Source organism: Salmo salar, chromosome ssa20 (assembly GCF_905237065.1).
Source record: "Salmo salar chromosome ssa20, Ssal_v3.1, whole genome shotgun sequence".
Taxonomy (NCBI): domain Eukaryota; kingdom Metazoa; phylum Chordata; class Actinopteri; order Salmoniformes; family Salmonidae; genus Salmo; species Salmo salar.
In genome coordinates, this window is record NC_059461.1 from 60937116 (window position 1) to 60958382 (window position 21267).

Here is a 21267-nt window from a genome sequence, read left to right on the forward strand (position 1 = left end):
GTATACACTGGTTGTATGGTTGTAGTCTCACCTGTATACACTGGTTGTATGGTTGTAGTCTCTCCTGTATACACTGGTTGTATGGTTGTAGTCTCTCCTGTATACACTGGTTGTAGTCTCACCTGTATACACTGGTTGTATGGTTGTAGTCTCACCTGTATACACTGGTTGTATGGTTGTAGTCTCTCCTGTATACACTGGTTGTATGGTTGTAGTCTCTCCTGTATACACTGGTTGTATGGTTGTAGTCTCACCTGTATACACTGGTTGTTGCTGTCAGCCACTACGATGCGTCCGTTGCTGGAGGTGGAGATTCCCTGGAGGTTTGTAAACTCTGCTTTATCTCTCCCTCTGGTTCCTGTCAAATACACACATCCAGTAAGAAGCCTGAGTCAAACCATCACACATAGAATAAGAACACAGAGTCTGTGTCCATGGACCCAAGGGCTAAATAGCAGAGTTACGAGTTATCACAGAGACCTCAAAAGATCTTCATCAGTAAGATTGCTGGGAGCAGTGAAACAAAGTGTGAGTATTTCCCACAGCATTGTCTATACCCTGCAGTCTGCACTTTGAGAAAACTAAGAGAGCTATTATGTGGTCTTACTGTACCAACTTCAGTTGCATGCACTGCCTCTGGATACAAGAGTAAAATAACCAGTCAATGTGAATGTATTCATCAGTAATAGTGCTTTAAAAAATGATAGGAGCATTGAACCAGTGTTAGCATTCCCTTCTTTCCCCATGGCTTGTTTTGTACCAGGCAGGCTTTTTAACTGATTATCAAAGAGCGTAGCAAAGAAAGCTGTTTTTACTTGCAATATGACTTATTGTCTTACCTACTTTAGTTAAATCCACTTCTTTTAACTCATAAGATAATCACCTAAATGACTAAAAAGTCAATATGAGCAACTGTACCACAGAGTTAGACTAATATTGATAGGGATTACATGTCTCTATGATCATCACCCACCGACTCTGTAGATGAGTTCATCCTCGATGGGGTTCTCCTTCTTCTTGGTGGTGCTGTACATACTGGAGGGTCTCCTCACAGCCTTCTGTCTGATGTGGCCCCCCGTTCCACTAGGACTCTTCACCCTCCTCTTCACATCGTCTGGAGACTGCAGGACGTCTGAGGGCTTGACCGCACGCAGCCGGAACGGACTGCCCCTGACCGGCTGGTCGTACAGGAGGAGAGAGAAGGAGAACTCCCCCTCAGAGCGCATGGTATAGCCCACCTGCAGAATATTATGGAACAGAAACTTATCAGGCACCTCCAGGGGAACATAGTCCTGCTGTATACAAAATAAAAACTGTACATTAAACAATTGACACAATACATACAGTTGAAATCAGAAGTTTACATACACCTTAGCCAAATACATTTAAACTCAGTTTCACAATTCCTGACATTTAATCCTAGTAAAAATCCCTGTTTGCGGTCAGTTAGGATCACCACATTTTTTTAAGAATGTGAAATGTCAGAATAATAGTAGAGAGAACGATTTATTTGAGCTTTTATTTCTTTCATCACATTCCCAGTGGGTCAGAAGTTTACATACACTCAATTAGTATTTGGTAGCATTGCCTTTAAATTGTTTAACTTGGGTCAAATGTTTCGGGTAGCCTTCCACAAGCACCCTACAATAAGTTGGGTGAATTTTGGCCCATTCCTCCTGACAGAGCTGGTGTAACTGAGTCAGGTTTGTAGGCCTCCTTGCTCGCACATGCTTTTTCAGTTCTGCCCACAAATGTTCTATGGGATTGAGGTCAGGGCTTTGTGGTGCCACTGCAATACCTTGACTTTGTTGTCCTTAAGCCATTTTGCCACAACTTTGGAAGTATGCTTGGGGTCATTGTCCATTTGGAAAACCCATTTGCTACCAAGCTTTAACTTCCTGACTGATAGTCTTGAGATGTTGCTTCAATATATCCACATAATTTTCCTTCCTCGTGATGCCATCTATTTTTTGAAGTGCACCAGTCCCTCCTGCAGCAAAGCACCACCACAACATGATGCTGCCACCCCGTGCTTCACAGTTGGGATGGTGTTCTTCGGCTTGCAAGCGCCCCCCTTTTTCCTCCAAACATAACGATGGTCATTATGGCCAAACAGTTCAATTTTTGTTTCATCAGACCAGAGAACATTTCTCCAAAAAGTACAATCTTTGTCCCCATGTGCAGTTGCAAACCGTAGTCTGGCTTTGTTATGGTGGTTTTGGAGCAGTGGCTTCTTCCTTGCTGAGCGGCCTTTCAGGTTATGTCGATATAGGACTCGTTTTACTGTGTATATAGATACTTTTGTACCTGTTTCCTCCAGCATCTTCACAAGGTCCTTTGCTGTTGTTCTGGGATTGATTTGCACTTTTCACACCAAAGTACGTTCATCTCTAGGAGACAGAACGCGTCTCCTTCCTGAGCGGTATGACGGCTGCGTGGTCCCATGGTGTTTATATTTGCGTTCTATTGTTTGTACAGATGAACGTGGTACCTTCAGGCGTTTGGAAATTGCTCCCAAGGATGAACCAGACTTGTGGAGGTCTACAATTGTTTTTCTGATGTCTTGGCTGATTTCTTTTGATTTTCCCATGATGTCAAGCAAAGAGGCACTGAGTTTGAAGGTAGGCCTTGAAATACATCCACAGGTACAACTCCAGTTGACTCAAATGATGTCAATTAGCCTATCAGAAGCTTCTAAAGCCGTGACATCATTTTCAGGATTTTTTTTGTGATACAGTGAATTATAAGTGAAATTATCTATCTGTAAACAATTGTTGGAAAAATTACTTGTGTCATGCACAAAGTAGATGTCCTAACCGACTTGCCAAAACTAGAGTTTGTTAACAAGAAATGTGTGGAGTGGTTGAAAAATGAGTTAATGACTCCAACCTAAGTGTATGTAAACGTACGACTTCAACTGTACGATACATACATTACACAATACATATATTGCAAGTTACAATGTCATACACAAAGTACAATTATCCTCACCTCATACGTCCCATTCTTATTATCCACCACCTCTGTCTCCGTGGTTACCGCCCCGTCCATCGACACGATCTCGGCCCGCAGCGCCGCGTTGCCCGTCTTCACCAGCTCACTGTCCTTGTCCTTGGTCGTCACGGTGACGGTGGTGTGCTGGCCAACCAGGGTGTGGCGTAGTCCCTCTCCCGTGGCGACGGAGGTGTGGCCTACGGCTCCTGTGGTGATGAGCACACCCAGATTCTGGATGGAACGACGAAGACCCTCTGTCTCCACCTGGCAGTCAAGATGGCTGTTCTCATGGGGCTGGGAGGGGGCAAGGGAAGGCTTGTTACGTTTAACCAGCATCCTTATGGCTTCGTCCCGAATGGCAACCTATTCCCTATATAGTGCACTACATTTGACCGGGGCCCATTTGGGACATATACAATGATTATATAGGCTATGTATATATGTGAAACAAACAAACAAACAAACCTGTTCTGGGTAGGTGTGTCGGGCCAGGGCGCTGACCCTCTCTCCCATCTGTTTCTGGACCAGCAGAACCTCTGTAGCACTGCCATGGCTAAGAGCCTGCTCTGTAAAACTACTGCAGCTCTGGATGTTGTCCTTACCCTGCAGGAGAGAGGAGAGCTGGGCCTGGAGCACCTACAGACAGAGAGAAGAGGAGAGATGCTAAGAGAGGGAGGAGAGGAAGGAGGGATAGTTGGAGACAGGGAGGAGGGGAGAGATAGTAAGAGTCAGGGAGGAGAGGAGAGAGAGAATGGTAGGTAGGTAGTCAGAAACAGAGTGAAGAGAGAGGGAGAAAAGAGGTAAGACCGAGAGAGAGAGTCGAGAGATAGTCATTCACAGAAGTAAGAGAGAGGTAGACCATCAATGTGTCCCAAATGACCCCCTATTCCTTATACAGTGCCCTACTTTTGATCAGAACCTTATAGGCCCTGGTCAATAGTAGTGCACTAAATAGGAAATAGGGTGTCATTTGGAACAGCAGACCTAATCCGGTTGCAGGTACCTTCTGCTTGGTGCAGCAGATGTTCTCCAGGTCAGTGATGAGGGTGGTCTTCCTGAGGTGTAGCGCCCTCTCTAGCTCCTCAAAGGTACTGCTGATCTCTGTCACCGCCTCGTTCTTCCTGTCAGTCAGCTGCTTGGAGATCTCCCCTACCAGCTCTATAGCAGCCCTCAGCTGGGGAAGCCTGGGACAGGAAGAGGAAACCATATACTGTCACAACTTCCCACTGTCAGATCAAGTAACCAACAGGCATGAACAGAGGAACTAACTAAATGTGTGTGCCAATTTCCATCGACCTTCAGTCCTCCATTAGAAGCTGAAACCCAGAGACTGGAAAACTGCACTCTGGTACTTTATCATTGCACATACCAAAGACTTATCCAGTGTGTACACAGTGATCAATTAACTCAGAATAGGGCTTTAATTACCCTAAAACCTTCCCTCATTACAGACAGAGCAGTATAGACCGGTTTACAATCCAGTACCTGTTGCGTATGGCGTCCAGCTGGGTCTTCAGGGCTGCTTTCTGTTGCTCCAAGACATCTCTCAGAGGGACAGTCACATGTTCTCTGTGCTCTCCCTCAGTACACTCCAGACACATGGCAGTCTCACACGACTCGCAGTAGAACTCCATCACCTGCAGGGGGCGGAGGGGAGCAACACAGAGCACAGCTCAACACACATGATGACTCACCAATCAGATTATATGGACAGATTCTAGATCAGCCCTCCTACTCTGAAATGCTTTGTGGATACAGGTACTGATCTAAAATCAGTTGTTTTCACTCTAACAGTCAGCGACGCCAATGTATTAGATGCCAGACTGAAGCCTACCTTTCCCACTTTGTTGGGGCAGGAGAGTTGCAGCAGAGGGGCAGTAGAGGGGTAGATGGGGCAGTAGAGGGGTAATAGAAGCCTACCTTGCCCTCGTGGTTGGGGCAGGAGAGCGGCTGGCAGGCGGCAGCAGCACTGACTGACTCCAGCACACTACAGGCCTCTGGAGGAGAACACTCTGGGTCCCTCTGCAGCACCTCCATCAGGTTGGTTATGAAGAAGTTGTTCTGCAGCGCGGCCACGCCCTTCTCTGGCAGGATGGACGTCTGACGACACACTGGACACGATAATGTCAGAGACTGAGGGGGGATGTAGTTCTGTAGGCATCTGGAAAAGACAGGAGAGAACAACAGGGATATCTTGTTATAAACCATGTCAAGTTAATGGTGCTCATCACATTTAGACAAATGTCAACCCTTTCACCAATTGGCACCAATACAACGGGTCAAGTCAAGGAGCTTACAACATTGCAGCCCTGTCCAGAAGATGATGTGAACAGAACAGTCAGGGCAGAGGACAGGGCAGATGTCAGTGAGCTGTGTCAGGCAATATGGAGAGTGCTGATGAGAGCATTCCTGTCAAGTGAGAGTAGCTGGGGTGGAGAGAGCTGCTAGCTGGCAGCACCACTGTGGACTGGGCCACCATCAAGAGAATGCTCACTGCTCCTCTGTGTTCTCCCTTCTCTCTCTCTCTCTCTCTCCTTCTCTCTTCCTCCATCTCTCCCAGTCTCTTTCTCGCTCCCTCTCTCTCTCTCTCCAGCTGAAAGGTGCTTGTGGCCCCTCCTCCCCATGTGAATATCTGGTGAGATGGGTGAAGCAGCAGTAGCGTGACACCCTCAGGAGAATGCACCCTGCTCTCCCTCCACCAGGCCTGGGGAGACTGCCTGTCACCTTAAGTCACTGGGAAGCCAAGCTGATAAGGAAATCTATGGCATGCAGTACCAGTACCCTCCCTGACGTTATGCCATAACACATACATGACTCATGACTTTATGCCATAACACATACATGACTTTATGCCATAACACATGACTTTGTGCCATAACACATACATGACTCATGACTTTATGCCGTAACACATACATGACTCATGACTTTGTGCCATAACACATACATGACTCATGACTTTATGCCATAACACATACATGACTCATGACTTTGTGCCATAACACATACATGACTCATGACTTTATGCCGTAACACATACATGACTCATGACTTTATGCCGTAACACATACATGACTCATGACTTTATGCCGTAACACATACATGACTCATGACTTTATGCCGTAACACATACATGACTCATGACTTTATGCCGTAACACATACATGACTCATGACTTTATGCCGTAACACATACATGACTCATGACTTTATGCCGCAAGAACTTTCTCTCTCTCGCAAACATTACCTCATGCCCTGACCTAGTTCAACAACTCACTATTGCAGGGCAGGAAATACATTTTCCTTCTTAGATTAAAATAAGTGAGAAATACATCTGGTAAAGTAGTTTTGCAAAGACCATTAATTTGAGTTCATTTCCTCCTACACACAGTAGGCTACGGTGCACAAAAATCTACCAGACCCCAGCAGAACCTTGGGGTTGTGCCAGTAGTTAAGGTTAGGGAGAGGTAGGATTCAAATTACTTCTCACAGAAGGTGTGTAGTCAGAGCAGGATTTTAGCGTTGTGGTAGTGGTTAGGGTGCAGGGCAGGGTTCCCCAACTGGCTGTGATTTTATTTGCCCCCCCCCAAAGTTTTTTTATTTTAATTGTTGGACATAAAAGACTGTAAAAACACCAGCAAATCAGCTCCAAGTGATTTTAATTTTGGACATCTGTTCCAAAGTATTCCCACGCATAATAGAGAGATATGTGATCATATACTAATGTAAGCAAGGTTTGAAATGATTATGTTTTAGTCAAATATTAGATCTGTTTGGGCTTCTTGTGGTCAATCAGCAGGACTTCAGGGTTGTGGTAGTGGTTAGGTGTAGGGTGTATGGTAGAGACTTACTTCTCACAGAAGATGTGTAGGCAGAGCAGGACTTCAGGGTTGTGGTTAGGTGTAGGGTGTATGGTAGAGACTTACTTCTCACAGAAGGTGTGTAGGCAGGGCAGGACTTCAGGGTTGTGGTAGTGGTTAGGTGTAGGGTGTATGGTAGAGACTTCTCACAGAAGGTGTGTAGGCAGAGCAGGACTTCAGGGTTGTGGTAGTGGTTAGGTGTAGGGTGTATGGTAGAGACTTACTTCTCACAGAAGGTGTGTAGGCAGGGCAGGACTTTAGGGTTGTGGTAGTGGTCCAGACAGATGCTGCACACCAGGAACTGTTTGTCTATCTGCCGGACCACTGGGCTGGTGCTGTCCGTCTCACGCTTCGCCATGGCGACAGACATTCACAGGGAGAGGGAGCACAAGCACCTCTTCACCTGAAGAAAGAGAGATGAGCGGGTGAGAACACTGTCACACAAGCTGATTTACGAATTCAGGGTCTTTTCCCTAGAGGGTATCCTTGCTTACTTTTCTTCATAGATTGTCGAAGCATTGGATTGGTGAAAGCATTGGCTTTTCTTACACAAGTTAATTCCCTTTAAATCCATTACAGAGTGAGTGAATTAATAGAAAATCATAGTGCAACTATGGAGAAAGAGGAGGCCCCACCTGACCATAGGAAGGGAGAACAGGATCACGATCACTTCAAGGCTTCACAGGAGTAAGATGGCGTCATGTCATCGTATAGAATAATTACTTGATGTCCAGAAACAACGTCATCATCATCATCATCAGGAGATAAAGTCAAGGGTGCTCTCCTAGTTTATCCAACCATATCCCTATAAACACAGATGATCCATTATATTGACCAGATACTCTATTGGCCACTCTAACAATGAAAATAAATGTCTTAAAAAAATGGCAGGAAGGCAGTAGGGAGGAGGCTTACCGCCCCAATAGATCCACAGACGATGCAATCGCCATCGCACTGCACACCATCCTATCCCATCTGGACAAGAGGAATTCCTACGTAAAAACGCTGCTCATTGACTATAGCTCAGCATTCAACACCATAGTACCCTCCAAGCTCATCATTAAGCTCGGGGCCCTGGGTCTGAACCCCGCCCTGTGCAACTGAGTCCTGGACTTCCTAACGGGTCACCCCCCATGTGGTGAAGGTAGGTAACAACACCTCCACTTCGCTGATCCTCAACACAGGGGCCCCACAAGGGTGCGTACTCAGCCCCCTCCTGTACTCCCTGTTCACCCATGACTACATTGCCATGCACGCCTCCAACTCAATCATCAAGTTTGCATACGACACAACAGTAGTTGGCCTGATTTACCAACAATGACAAGACAGCCTACAGGGAGGAGGTGAGGCCCTGGTGGAGTGGTGCCAGGAAAATAACCTCCCACTCAACATCAACAAAACAAAAGAGCTGACTATGGACTTCAGGAAACAGCAGAGGGAGCACGTCCCTAACCACATCGAAGGGACCACAGTGGAGAAGGTGAAAAGCTTCAAGTTGATCGGCGTACACATCACTGACGATCTGAAATGGTCCACCCACACAGACAGTGTAGTGAAGAAGGCGCAACAGCGCCTCTTCAACCTCAGGAGGCTGAAGAAATTTGTTTTGGCCCCTAAAACCCTCAAACTTTTACAGATGCACAATTGAGAGCATCCTGTCAGGCTGTATCACCTGGTATGGCAACTGCGCCGCCCACAACCACAGGGCTTTCCAGAGGGGGGTTCGGTCTGCCCAACACATCACCGGGGGCAAACTACCTGCCCTCCAGGACATCTACAGCACCCGGACATCAACCACCCAGGCCACTGCCTGTTCACACCGCTACCATCCAGTAGGCGAGGTCAGTACAGGTGCATCAAAGCTGGGACCGAGAGATAGAAGCTGTTTTTCAATCTCAAGGCCATCAGATTGTTAAATAGCCATCAGTAGCCAGCTTCTACCCGGTTACGCAACCCTGCACTTTAGAGGTTGCTGCCCTATATGCATATAGACTTGGAATCACTTTAATAACAGAACACTAGTCACTTTAATAATGTTTACATACTGCTTTACTCATTTCATATGTATATACTGTATTCTATTCTACTGTATTTTAGTCTATGCCACTCCAACATTGCTCGATTTAATATTTATATATTTTTTAATTCCATTATTTTACTTTTAGATGTGTGTATTGTTGTAAATTGTTAGATACTACTGCACTGTTGGAGCTAGGAACACAAGCATTTCACTACACCCACAATAACATCTGCTAAATATGTGTATGTGACCAATACGATTTGATTTGTGACTTTGTGACTGTGGTAACTAGTGATGACCAGGCATAACTTTGATATAAAACACTTCGTACTTTTTTTCTTAAAGTAGCTAGGATGTCACGAGTCCATATTATTTCCGTACACTCGTAACAACGTAATCATTACGAAACTTCTAATCGATCAAATAAGCCACACGTAACAGAAACTCCTCGCTTGGTGTGCAACCCCCCCCCCCCCAGATTATCCCTCTCGCGTCACCTCTTCCTCTCTTTGTCTTCCTCTCCACTAACAGACTCCAGCTCCTTCAGGGGGACTGAGGTAATAACTAAGGTAATATTACTGAACTGCTTCATGACTTAATGACTGGGGAGACAAATGGATCCATGTGATTACGACTACAGGACCACAGGACCACAGGGCCAGAGGACAACAAACATAGAAGTCTGGACTGATGATCGCTGTCACAGAGGTAACAAGAAAACATGGCTGAGCCCAAAATGGTGCCCTATTTCCTTTATAGTGCACTACTTTTGATGGGGTCCTATTGCCCTATGTAGGGAATATGGTACCATTTCGGACGCAACCCATTAACTACATTTTTGGGATTTGTTTCTCTGATTTATACATTACATTTTTAGGGTATAGTAAAATGACAAAATCAGTGGTTTGAAGTGGGCCTAGAGACAGTAATGATGTTGATAGGATATCTGCACATAAAGCCAGAGCTGGCATTACAATGATTTGTATCAGTGGGTCAACTCCAGATTAACAGTGTAGAGATGCCATGCTGTACTGTCTATATGAACACAGATTAACAGCGTAGAGATGCCATGCTGTACTGTCTATATGAACACAGATTAACAGTGTGGAGATGCCATGCTGTACGGTCTATATGAACACAGATTAACAGTGTGGAGATGCCATGTTGTACTGTCTATATGAACACAGATTAACAGTGTGATGATGACATGCTGTACAACACAGATTAACCCCTACATCACCAACAACATACTGCTATGAAGTGGTAACTATTAGTGACAACTGTACATAGACATACTGCTCTAACATGGTCAATTCACATTCACCAATCAAGCAGCAGTTTCTCTCGCAATCTGTAGATACACCCTATAAACCTATATATAACATGTTTTGGGTTGACTACTTGATAGATGCTGTATGGTCTTTGTCTTCTGAGAGTTCCTGAGAGCCAGGTCATAGAGACATTATGGGGTAGGCCTATTGAATTCTCACAGCAGGACAGAAAAGAGCCTGAGCCACAACCACAGCACGGCCTGGAGCAGATCATTGTGACACCAGCCACGTGCCGCTCTGAGGTCCTGATACTGACAGGCCTTATTATAGACGCTGCAGAGAGGAGAGACGAAGGCCTGCTACTATCAGACCACTGCTACAACGACCCACAGTCCTACCCACATCCCTACCCACAGTCCTCAGTCCTACCCACAGTCCTCAGTCCTACCCACAGCCCTCAGTCCTACCCACAGCCCTCAGTCCCACCCACAGCCCTACCCACAGCCCTCAGTCCTACCCACAGCCCTACCCACAGCCCTCAGTCCTACCCACAGCCCTACCCACAGCCCTACCCACAGCCCTACCCACAGCCCTAACCACAGCCCTACCCACAGTCCTCAGCCCTACCCACAGTCCTCAGTCCTACCCACAGTCCTCAGCCCTACCCACAGTCCTCAGCCCTACCCACAGTCCTCAGCCCTACCCACAGTCCTCAGTCCTACCCACAGGCCTACCCACAGTCCTCAGTCCTACCCACAGCTTCATCAGACCCAGTGCTACTGTACAGTAATATTATACCACATATCAGTCCAGTGATAGAGCCCAGTGTTCCCACTAGCCACACGTCTACCTCAACACATCCGCCCACTAGCCACACGCCTACCTCAACACATCCGCCCACTAGCCACACGCCTACCTCAACACATCCGCCCACTAGCCACACGCCTACCTCAACACATCCGGCCACTAGCCACACGCCTACCTCAACACATCCGCCCACTAGCCACACGCCTACCTCAACACATCCGCCCACTAGCCACACGCCTACCTCAACACATCCGCCCACTAGCCACACGCCTACCTCAACACATCCGCCCACTAGCCACACGCGTACCTCAACACACGCCTACCTCAACACATCCGCCCATTAGCCACACGCCTACCTCAACACATCCGCCTACCTCAACACATCCGCCCACTAGCCACACGCCTACCTCAACACATCCGCCCACTAGCCACACGCCTACCTCAACACATCCGCCCACTAGCCACACGCCTACCTCAACACATCCGCCCACTAGCCACACGCCTACCTCAACACATCCGCCCACTAGCCACACGCCTACCTCAACACATCCGCCCACTAGCCACACGCCTACCTCAACACATCCGCCCACTAGCCACACGCCTACCTCAACACATCTGCCCACTAGCCACATGCCTACCTCAACACATCCGCCCACTAGCTGCAACCCGTTCCATAACCTTGATGCTTTATTTTAGCTTCATATGTAAAAGCTTGTCTTATTCTTCTAGATGTATTTTATTATTCTTATATATTTAGGCTTGGTAATAAGTATGTCCTTATGCAGAAGCAGTCATAGGCTCCTTGTTAAAGAGTAATGTCCTACTCTCAGACAGCTTTGATAAAAAAAATGAAATAGCCAATCCTTTTATGACTCACTACACTCTTAGAAACAAAAGGTGCCATCCGAAGAGTTCTTTGACTGTCCCCATAAGAGGACCCTTTTAGTTGCAAGTAGAACCCTTTAGGGTTCCATGTAGAACCCTTTCTGCAAAGGGTTCGACATGGAACCTAAAAGGGTTTTACCTAGAACCAAAAAGTGTTCCACCTGGAACCAAAATGGTTCTCCTATGGGGACAGCCGAAGAACACTTTTGGAACCTTTTTTCTAAGTGTACACTCTTATACAACCTGTTATGTAGTGATGATTGTCTGCTCTGCAAAGTATGAAGACAAATCCATTTTTGTCAGTAACACCTAGGATTATGTATAGATCACGTTTAAAACAAGCAGGTTGAAATTACTTTTGAGATGTTATAACACTGACATTTGTGTTGCAAAGATCTCATAGCAGGTATTCATAGCCTGCATCTCAAATGGCACCCTATTCCATATACAGTGCACTACTTTTGACCAGGGCCCATAGGGCTCGAGTCACGTGTAGTGCACTATATAGGGAATAGAGTGTCATTTGGGACTCAGCATTACAGGGTGATACAACATGGCAGGTTACCAGAGATAGAAAGCGGTATGCTACAAAATAACAAACTGGCCTTAAATCTGTGGGCCTTAAATCAGGCTTGATAAGAGAACAATGTCCACACTGTCTAAAATAACGTATTCACTGAGGGCAGGAAATACTGTATCACAAACAGCCAATTTTGGAGAAAATATTGTGTTAAAAAAGGGCATATGGTAGCGTGTGATAATATTATGCTATACAGTTTCAGGCCATGCCTGTGAGTGACCTAGATAGAAACTAATCCAGGGAATGGAATACAGAGACAGGGGGAAACTCCCTGATATGTGAGAAACATACACCCATAGTTATCCTACAATTCACTAGAGTGGATGATGTCATAGACCTGCATTTTTAGTCATGTTGCTAGGACGCCAATTTCCACTCTAATGAATTATACAATCTCTATTTTCTATGCTTCAACCTTGTTTCTACAGAAATGTCTAGTGACTCATCCTTCACATCTTTACCAGCACAGCCCTGATGCAACTAATCCAGAGAATGAATGTGAATACAAGACTGTGTTAGTCCGCTGAGCTAACGCAAGTCTTCCCTTAGAGAGAAACGTCTACTCACCTTTCACATCTTCACCACCATCAGAGCCTGTAGTGTAGGACTGTAGGCTGTCCCTCAGTCTGGACTCATCTTTCATGTGCTGGGCTTGACTGAGGCTCGGTCAGTAATCTCTCCTCAGAGACAAGTCAATTCAACTAATCTCTCAAATCGGACTTCTCTGCTCTGCCCAGTTCTGTTCTGTTGTGATGGAGCAGCGGACCAGCAGACCGCTGAGCCTTGGAGCTTTCCTAAAGCTCTCCTGCTCTGCTCACAAACAGACCACAATGAATGCTGGGATTCCCTTCTTCTTTACCCCATCTTTCTGTTCTCCCACCTGGCTGTCATTTTCTCTCTCCTCAGGTGAGTATTTATTTACACACCAGACTGTGAGATTAGTCGCTTGACACAGTAGACAAAGCATAGAGCTCTTCTCTGTGTAACTCTCCAGCCAGTTAGCTCCTCTCTCTGTTGTGTTGTTCTGGTGCTGAAAGAGGAAGGAGTAAAAAGAGGAAGCCTTAAAATGTCCCTCCCCAAATTCCTCCCTGGTTCCTTCCCCTGTACTGCCTCCTGCCTGACTCCCAGCTGGCCTAAAGGAGAGCTGAATAACAGTAGCACTGAGAGGACCACCTGTCTGTATATCTGTCTCTGCATGCCTGTGAGCAGTAGTAGGTACATAACAGTAGTATGGTGGTAGGGATATAGCTTCTACACACACACACACACACACACACACACACACACACACACACAGAGAGACAGAGAGAGCACTTCTACACACAGAGAAACGCAGGGAGCTAGCTTCTACACAGAGAATCGCAGGGAGCTAGCTTCTACACAGAGAATCGCAGGGAGCTAGCTTCTACACAGAGAAACGCAGGGAGCTAGCTTCTACACACAGAGAAAAGTAGGGAGCTAGCTTCTACACACAGAGAAAAGTAGGGAGCTAGCCTATACACTCAGAGAGTAGTAGATGAACTAGCTCTAGACACAAAAATACACAGGGAGCTAGCTTCTATACAGAGAAAAGTAGGGAGCTAGCCTATACATTCAGAGAGTAGTAGATGAACTAGCTCTAGACACAGAAATACACAGGGAACTAGCTTCTATACAGAGAGAGAGAGTAGGGTGAGCTAGCCTGCTGTAGTCTCCCTCAGACCAGTACGCAGAGCATCCAGAGGCATCTGTCTCTGCTGCTGAGAGCAGCTCAAACAATCACATTCCTTCTGCTTTCAGCACATATACAATGACAGCACTGAGCTCTCCCTCCCTCCCTCTCCCTTCTGAACCATCCCAGCAGCAGAAACAGTAGCAGTCGGATCTCAGCAACTTGCCTAGCACTATAAAGGGAATAGGGAGCCATTAGGGACACAGACCATATCAGATAATAACCACTTCTGTCAAAAGTAGTGCACTATGTAGGGAATAGGGCGCCATTTGGTACACAATCATACAGTTGGAGCTGTTCTCAGCCAGCAGTTGCAGAAGCAGCAGGCTAGGCTCTTGGGTCCATTGTTTTTTCCTGCCCAGTGATTACAAGACCCTGTGACGGAATCTCTGCAGATCCCTTTCCCTCTTCCCCCACACCCCCTCTCTCCCTTCCTCCCTCTGCCTCTCTCGCGCCATAGCCCCCTCCCTCTCTCCCTCTGTAGCCCTCTCCCTCTCTTCTCAGCAGCTGAATGATAGCAGCTGAACAGTGACATCAGAAGGAAGCAAGCCAAGACAAACGCTTCAGGCTCCTCCCCTCTCTCTCCCTCTTTGCTCTGTGTGTGTGCTGGCTAGTTGCTACACGAAGCCTGCAGCAGCCTTCCCTCCTCTATCTCTGTATGTTCCCTAGTCGAAACGCTAGTCCTGCGGCAGTCTACCTCCCCTCCCTCCACATACACTCACCCGGCAGCCCCCTCCCAGTTCCTCCCACTCGCTTCGCCACAGAAAGAGGATCTGTCTTTAAAATAACACTGTTCACTTATTATTATTGCAGCTTTGTGCAATAATGCACTCTGACAAGTCCGTGGAGAAAGGTTGAATGGCAGATATAACGGTGGGTGTGAAAAGGAGATTCTTAAGCCAAGGTTTACACAGAATTGTAACCTCACACAGAAAGGTGAATCCGTTTCAGCATGAAAGGGGTTTTTCAAACACTGTACAGTGTGTAACCCTCACTCATATAATAAAAATACCAACATGTGATTGACAGTTGATACATGAGAGAAAAGGAAAAACAACAGAAAGTGATTTTGTTCTACTATGGAGACTCAGATTCCATCCCAAATGGCGCCCTATTCCCTATGTCATGCATTGCACTATGAAGGGAATAGGGAGCCATTAGGCACACAGCACCATATCAGATAATAACCACAGTCAGATCTGATTCTTAATTCTGATTAATCCAGTGAGGAGTAATGCATGTCTACAGTAATTCTCACCTAAGAACCCTGTCATACTGCCCTTAATGTCAGCATGACATTGTGTGAGGGGTTCTAGTCATGCTTTGGAGGGAGAGGAGACCCCAATGATTTTTGAGACCCAGTCATACCTTCTGTGTATGGTATCTCACCCACTCTCTCTCTCTTTCTCCACTAAGTGGCTTAATGGACTCCTACAGGGCTGGGCTAAGTCCACCGTCTGGATCGCAGTCTATCAGACTCTAGTGACACAATCCCAGACGCTCAGCAACTAACACATCTAGTCACCTCTCATCTACAGTAAATTAAAGCTGCACCACAGAGGCCCCACATCCACACCCTAGCTGGCCAGGACATGGGCATTGGTAAAGGCTTTAGCATCTTGTCCAAGCCAGACTGGCCCATTGGGCAGGAGCCCAACTCCTGTTTCTGTAGCGTGAAGCAGCATGATGTACTGTACAAGTACCACCCCTTGGATAGAAAGCTAGTCTAGAGACAGGGCCTTACCTCCAATCCATCTCCTTAATGCAACGTACCAAGCAGAGATGCATCGAGTCCCATTTTTAGAGTCTTTGGTAACTCGACCCGGGACCAAACTCCCAACCTTCCCATCACAGGACAGAAACCACAGGGCCACAAAGTTGGTGTGTGAATAACCTATAAGATGTTACCAACCTCCTGTAAATACATACAGTAAAATCCCTATTCTATATGCTGCAACATTTAGAAGGTGTTGCGAATACTAGTTGTCTGGTTGGATTGTCATTCCTCTCTAAGGTCCCGTCATCATCAGACCATTCTCTGTAGGACGTTGTTTAATCTGCTACCTCACACTGCAGCCTTAGATTCACACAAAACATCAATCTCTGTTTAATCGGCCCTGCAGGGATTTACTCTGCAACACGTACAGGGATGGAATTTAAGGATTTTGGGGACTGACCAGCTGTGCTAGTAGAAAGTGATTTTTACTAGCACAGGTAGCATGTGTGTCCAAAATCTGTGATATTTAAAAAGACTGAATCTCCTTGGCCTGGCAGGCTAATTTTGCAAATGTTCTACCAGCCCGGTCTTAAAAGTACTAGCCATAGGCTAGTTTAATTTCTATCCCTGCATCCACCTCAGCCCTAACGCACACCACCACTGCCCTGTAACCACAGGGTTAGATCTACCCTGATTGCAAAAATGTCCATTTGTTGTATTACATTTCGTTTTTTCATCATCTGAGTGACTCACCACTGTGTAAGTATGTCAGGATGAACAAGTGAATATAGGCCTACTGCTGTTTGCCTGACTAATGCATAGCAAATGATGTTATCCGTTGTAGACAGACATTTTCACAGAGCAGAAGACTCCACTTAGAGGAAAGAGAGAGAGAGAGAGAGAGAGAGAGAGAGAGAGAGAGAGAGAGAGAGAGAGAGAGAGAGAGACTAAGGCAGTCACAACTCCTGGGGTGAGGCTCAAATAACACCACATTCCCTATCTAATGCACTACATTCTACCAAAGCCCCAGAGCACTACATAGCCATACAGTAAAGATACTGTATAGTTTCTATACTGTCTGTACATCGTAGGTCTGACAGAGCAGTCAGCTGGGAGGTGGGCTGCAGATGACAGTCTGAGTGACCTAATGTGGGATGTGTACTGTAGGTCTACAGTGCTGTCTAAGTGTGATTAAATATAGACGCTGGTTTATGTTTCCAGCTACAGCTGTTGCTGTGGGCATGTCATCATCCAGTAATCTACATCACAACACTGTGAAAGACAGCAAGGCCGTCGGTTTCTCCCATTTGTCACTGGGAGTGATATGTCGGTGTCATCAAAAGGAAGCATGACAGCAGAGAGATTTGAGTAACAGTAGGTAGGCTACATTTGCTAAAGAGTAGAATGCAGGGCTCCAGATAGCTAACATGTACAAGTTATGGTAGAAATCAGGACACCCCCCTCATTTGTCAAACAAACAAGAATGCATCAATTTGACAAGACACAGATATTTCACCTTAACCATAATCTTTTAAACTAACTGTGTCTGTCTCCTGAAAAGCGATATACTGTAAAAAGCCAAAACAACTAGCCATACATTTTAACTCTCCGCTCCCTACCTAGTGCCTTGGGGTCGTACCCTGACCCAGGTTAAGGTAGTGGAACGGGGATACATAGAGAGCGCATCAAGCATATAGAATATCCAACATATGGTCATCAGTCATATTAGTAGACAGAATTTATGTATTGTACAGGCTATATGAAATACACAGGGAACACATATGCAAGACTGTAGTCTACAGTACTTGGGTCATGCATGGCTGAATATTAATTGAGTATTTGGATTCCTGTATTATTTAAATCGCCCTTAGTTTATAGAGCTGGAGGACTGTTCTATAGTCCAATGTAGAGGCTGAAAATACATCAACACAGCTGAGCCCAAGTTTAAAGTACATGGATTCTCATGTTAAAGAGTAATTGGAAGGTACAGCTGATAGTCAAGAGTAACTCAAGCATGCTGGCCATCCATATTTTACCGTAGAGAAAAGGCCTTGGCTCTCAGTCTACCCATTGACCATCCTTCATACAGCCGACATACTGTAGCACACCGGCACAGCACCAAAGCTGAGTCCCCAATGGCACCCTATTCCCTACATAATGCACTACTTTGACCCGAGCCCAAGAGCCCTGGTCAAAAGTAGTGCACTATACTGTAAGTGCAACGGACACAGACCTGGAATTAGAGCTTTACCAAAACAATCTGGGACTTTCATTTTTGCACTTCAAAAATGTGTATGACTATAGCATTTTACTGAAATACTTTTTAGGGATAAATAGAAGCCCGAGTCTGTTTTCCACTAAAAGTATATCTCAACTCCAAAAGCCAGTGTCCTCTCTCCAGTTATGGTGAAGAAACGACAATAAAAGAGGAATTGAGTCTTATTAAAGCTAAGAGACAAGGATACACCAGCCATTTCTGTTTAGTGAGATAATTTGATAAAAAAAAAGAGATTGTTTGGTCTCTTTAAGTACTTTAACCTCTACGGGATCGGTGGCCCTATACCAGGACGGTTGAGCTAACGTGCGCTAATGTGATTAGCATGACGTTATAAGTAACAGCAAACTTTCCAGGATATAGACATGTCTTATATGGGCAGAAAGCTTAAATTCTTGTTAATCTAACTGCACTGCCCAATTTACAGTAGCTACTACAGTGAAAAATCCATAAACACACACACCTTGACTGCAGATCTCAGAAAGGTCCACACACACCTGTCAAGCCAGGCTGCAATCTGCTGCTAACTACTGTCACTCACATAGGCCCTGTCAGCATCCCAAAAGACACCCTATTCCCTATATAGTGCACTACTTTTGACCAAGCCCATAGGAGGCCCACTTTGTCTGAAATGATAAACAATATTTTGTATAGCTCTGGCCACAGGTAGTTTAATACATAATGAATAGGGTGCCAGTTGAAAGAGCATGACTTGAGTTTATTGATTCAGGTGGGAAAAATTAGGCTAGATGCAAATCAGCCTCAACACATTCAAATGGAAAAGAGCTCATCTCTACTCTCCATACACAAACAAACATTCTGGTATACAATACTGCATACAGCACAGGCACACACCAGTTATAGACAGATAGATAGTGAACCTGGTGCTTAGTGTCTATATGAATTCAGAAAGCTAATAAAGTCCATGTCTGTGTCCAAAATGGCATCTAATTCCATAGTGCACTAGTATTGACCAGGGCTCAAAGGGCTCTGCTCAAAAGTATTGCACTATGTAGTGGATACGGTACCTTTTGGGATGCGAACATAGTCCATTATCTCAGAACCAGGGGTCAGGATGAGCACAAAGTACCTCACTAACCAGCCAGCTATGACGCTATAGGAAATTAAAATCACTCTCTCGGAAACAGCCTATTAAATGCTGCTTTTCACTGAGACTCACCCAATCAGACCAATGCTAGTTTCCCTAGGCATACTGGTTGCCTCCTACATTAACAATGTTCTGACATACATAAAACTGTAGGACTGGGACTACACCAATGCTGAATGCACGGCCAATACAGACGCAAAATGGCTCCAAGGTGGTCAGATGACGAGGTTAAACGCTGCTTTTCACTGAGACTCACCCAATCAGACCAATGCTGAACCACTGTAGACACTGATTCTGAGAACTGCCATTCATACTGTCATGCATTGCAGGACTATTCTACTGTGGATGATCACAACCCTACATCTGAAAACTATTGTTTGATCTCATTAATAGGAACGTTATGCCTGTGCCTTCCTGCTTGGAGACTAGAGAAAGAGGACTGTGGAAAGAGGATTGTGGTGTGTTGATACTAATAGTGGTAAGGGTTAAATACAGTTAGGAAGAATGAGTCCTACTGGCTGCCCTCAGAGTGTTTAAGACTCAATCTAATAACATTCCAACAAATCACATCAAGTCAAACCAAATGTTTTAGTGTATTGTAAACCAATCAATTCACTTCACAGTAAAATGAACACAGCTGTTCCTGTGGCTTACAGACTGATAGGTGACAAGGTGAACAATGCTATTCTTCCCAGTTTGTAGTGGTAAAATTTAGTGATGCACCGATATTACATTTTTGGCCAATACCGATATCCTATATTTTCCTTGCAAAAAAAACGATACCCGATATTTACAATTTTAGCGGCCTTTTAAGCATTCTAGTACAGTTAAATAGTTGAAACACACACACAAAGTTATTTTGTTGGCATTCTTCATATGTCCCCATTACCAGTAAAATATCATCAAAATCTATTTCTTTCACTTACTTGCTGTGTTGTTTCGTTCATTTGTTCAGTCTCAACTAGGATTTCATCATACATGTCAAGCAGTGAAGTTTCAGCTCTGTCTGTCCGTGGCTTCACTTCCTCAGTGCACACTGTCACTGTGTCCGTTTCCATCTTGTCCAGCTGTATGTAACAATTCACATAAACCCTGTTTCTTGTCTGCATCGAAGTAGCGGTTCTTGTACCTAGCATCGAGCATGGTGGCGACACAGTAAAGAGAGAATGCCACCGAATCGCTTGTTCACAGCCTCGAGTACTTTTGCAAGTTTTAACCCCACGGTCTGTGTCGCTAGTTTTGTTGAGCAGGTGTTTCAATGCCATGACAGAGGGCATCACGTCTGCTGCAGACGCAGTTGATGAGCTTATTTGTCCAGTCAGTTGTTCAAATGGAGCTCGGAGTGTGTTCACGTTTCCAAGTTTCAAACATGTCCTGAAATGCCATTGAAATGACAGCAGCCGTATAAGAGGGCAATGAATTCCATTATCTTGGAGTTAATGGATTTCGCCTTTGAGTTGTCTCACTGAAATGCTCTTACTCTCTCAGATGACTGCTCGACTTGAACTTGTTTAGTTGTTGGAAGAGTGTGCTTAGTATTTTTCTGCTTTTGTTCTGTGTAACGCTGTATTTTACGTGGCGTCATTACGTCATCTACCTACGTTATATAGGTATGCACGTCAGCTTTGACATTGGCGTTAAACTCTTCCCTGTGGCTCAGTTGGTAGAGCATGGTGTGTGCAACACAAGGGTTGTGGGTTTGATTCCCACGGGGGGCCAGTACAAAACATTTTTTTTTTTTTAAATGCATGAAATTAAATGTATGTATTCACTACTGTAAGTCACTCTGGATAAGAGCGTCTGCTAAATGACTAAAATGTAAAAATGTAAACTAGACATCGGGCCGATTCCGATATTGCCACCATGCTTCACCATAGGGATTTTGCCAGGTTTCCTCCAGACGTGACGCTTGGTATTCAGGCCAAAGGGATCAATCTTGGTTTCATCAGACCAGAGAATCTTGTTTCTCATGGTCAGAGTCCTTAGGTGCCTTTTGGCAAACTCCAAGCTGGCTGTCATGTGCCTTTTTACTGAGGAGTG

General features: G+C 45.4%; 1 protein-coding gene across 4 annotated transcripts in view; it reads right to left on the reverse strand.

Annotated features, from left to right (window-relative positions):
- LOC106581003 (tripartite motif-containing protein 3) overlaps window positions 1–21267 on the reverse strand; it is a 28900-nt gene that overhangs the window by 5337 nt on the left and 2296 nt on the right. The window contains exons 1-9 of one of the 4 annotated variants that reach the window (XM_014162649.2): window positions 12984–13442; window positions 7078–7256; window positions 4915–5155; window positions 4480–4631; window positions 3998–4178; window positions 3460–3630; window positions 2992–3288; window positions 974–1238; window positions 255–358 (exon numbers count right to left, since the gene is read on the reverse strand). In XM_014162649.2, the coding sequence (XP_014018124.1) occupies window positions 255–358; window positions 974–1238; window positions 2992–3288; window positions 3460–3630; window positions 3998–4178; window positions 4480–4631; window positions 4915–5155; window positions 7078–7223 (1557 nt within the window). In that variant the 5' untranslated portion in view covers window positions 7224–7256; window positions 12984–13442. Of the gene's footprint in view, window positions 1–254; window positions 359–973; window positions 1239–2991; window positions 3289–3459; window positions 3631–3997; window positions 4179–4479; window positions 4632–4914; window positions 5156–6476; window positions 6495–6919; window positions 7257–12983; window positions 13443–21267 lie in introns of those variants that run through there. The other 3 variants (XM_014162648.2, XM_014162650.2, XM_014162651.2) reach the window with 3 other exon arrangements.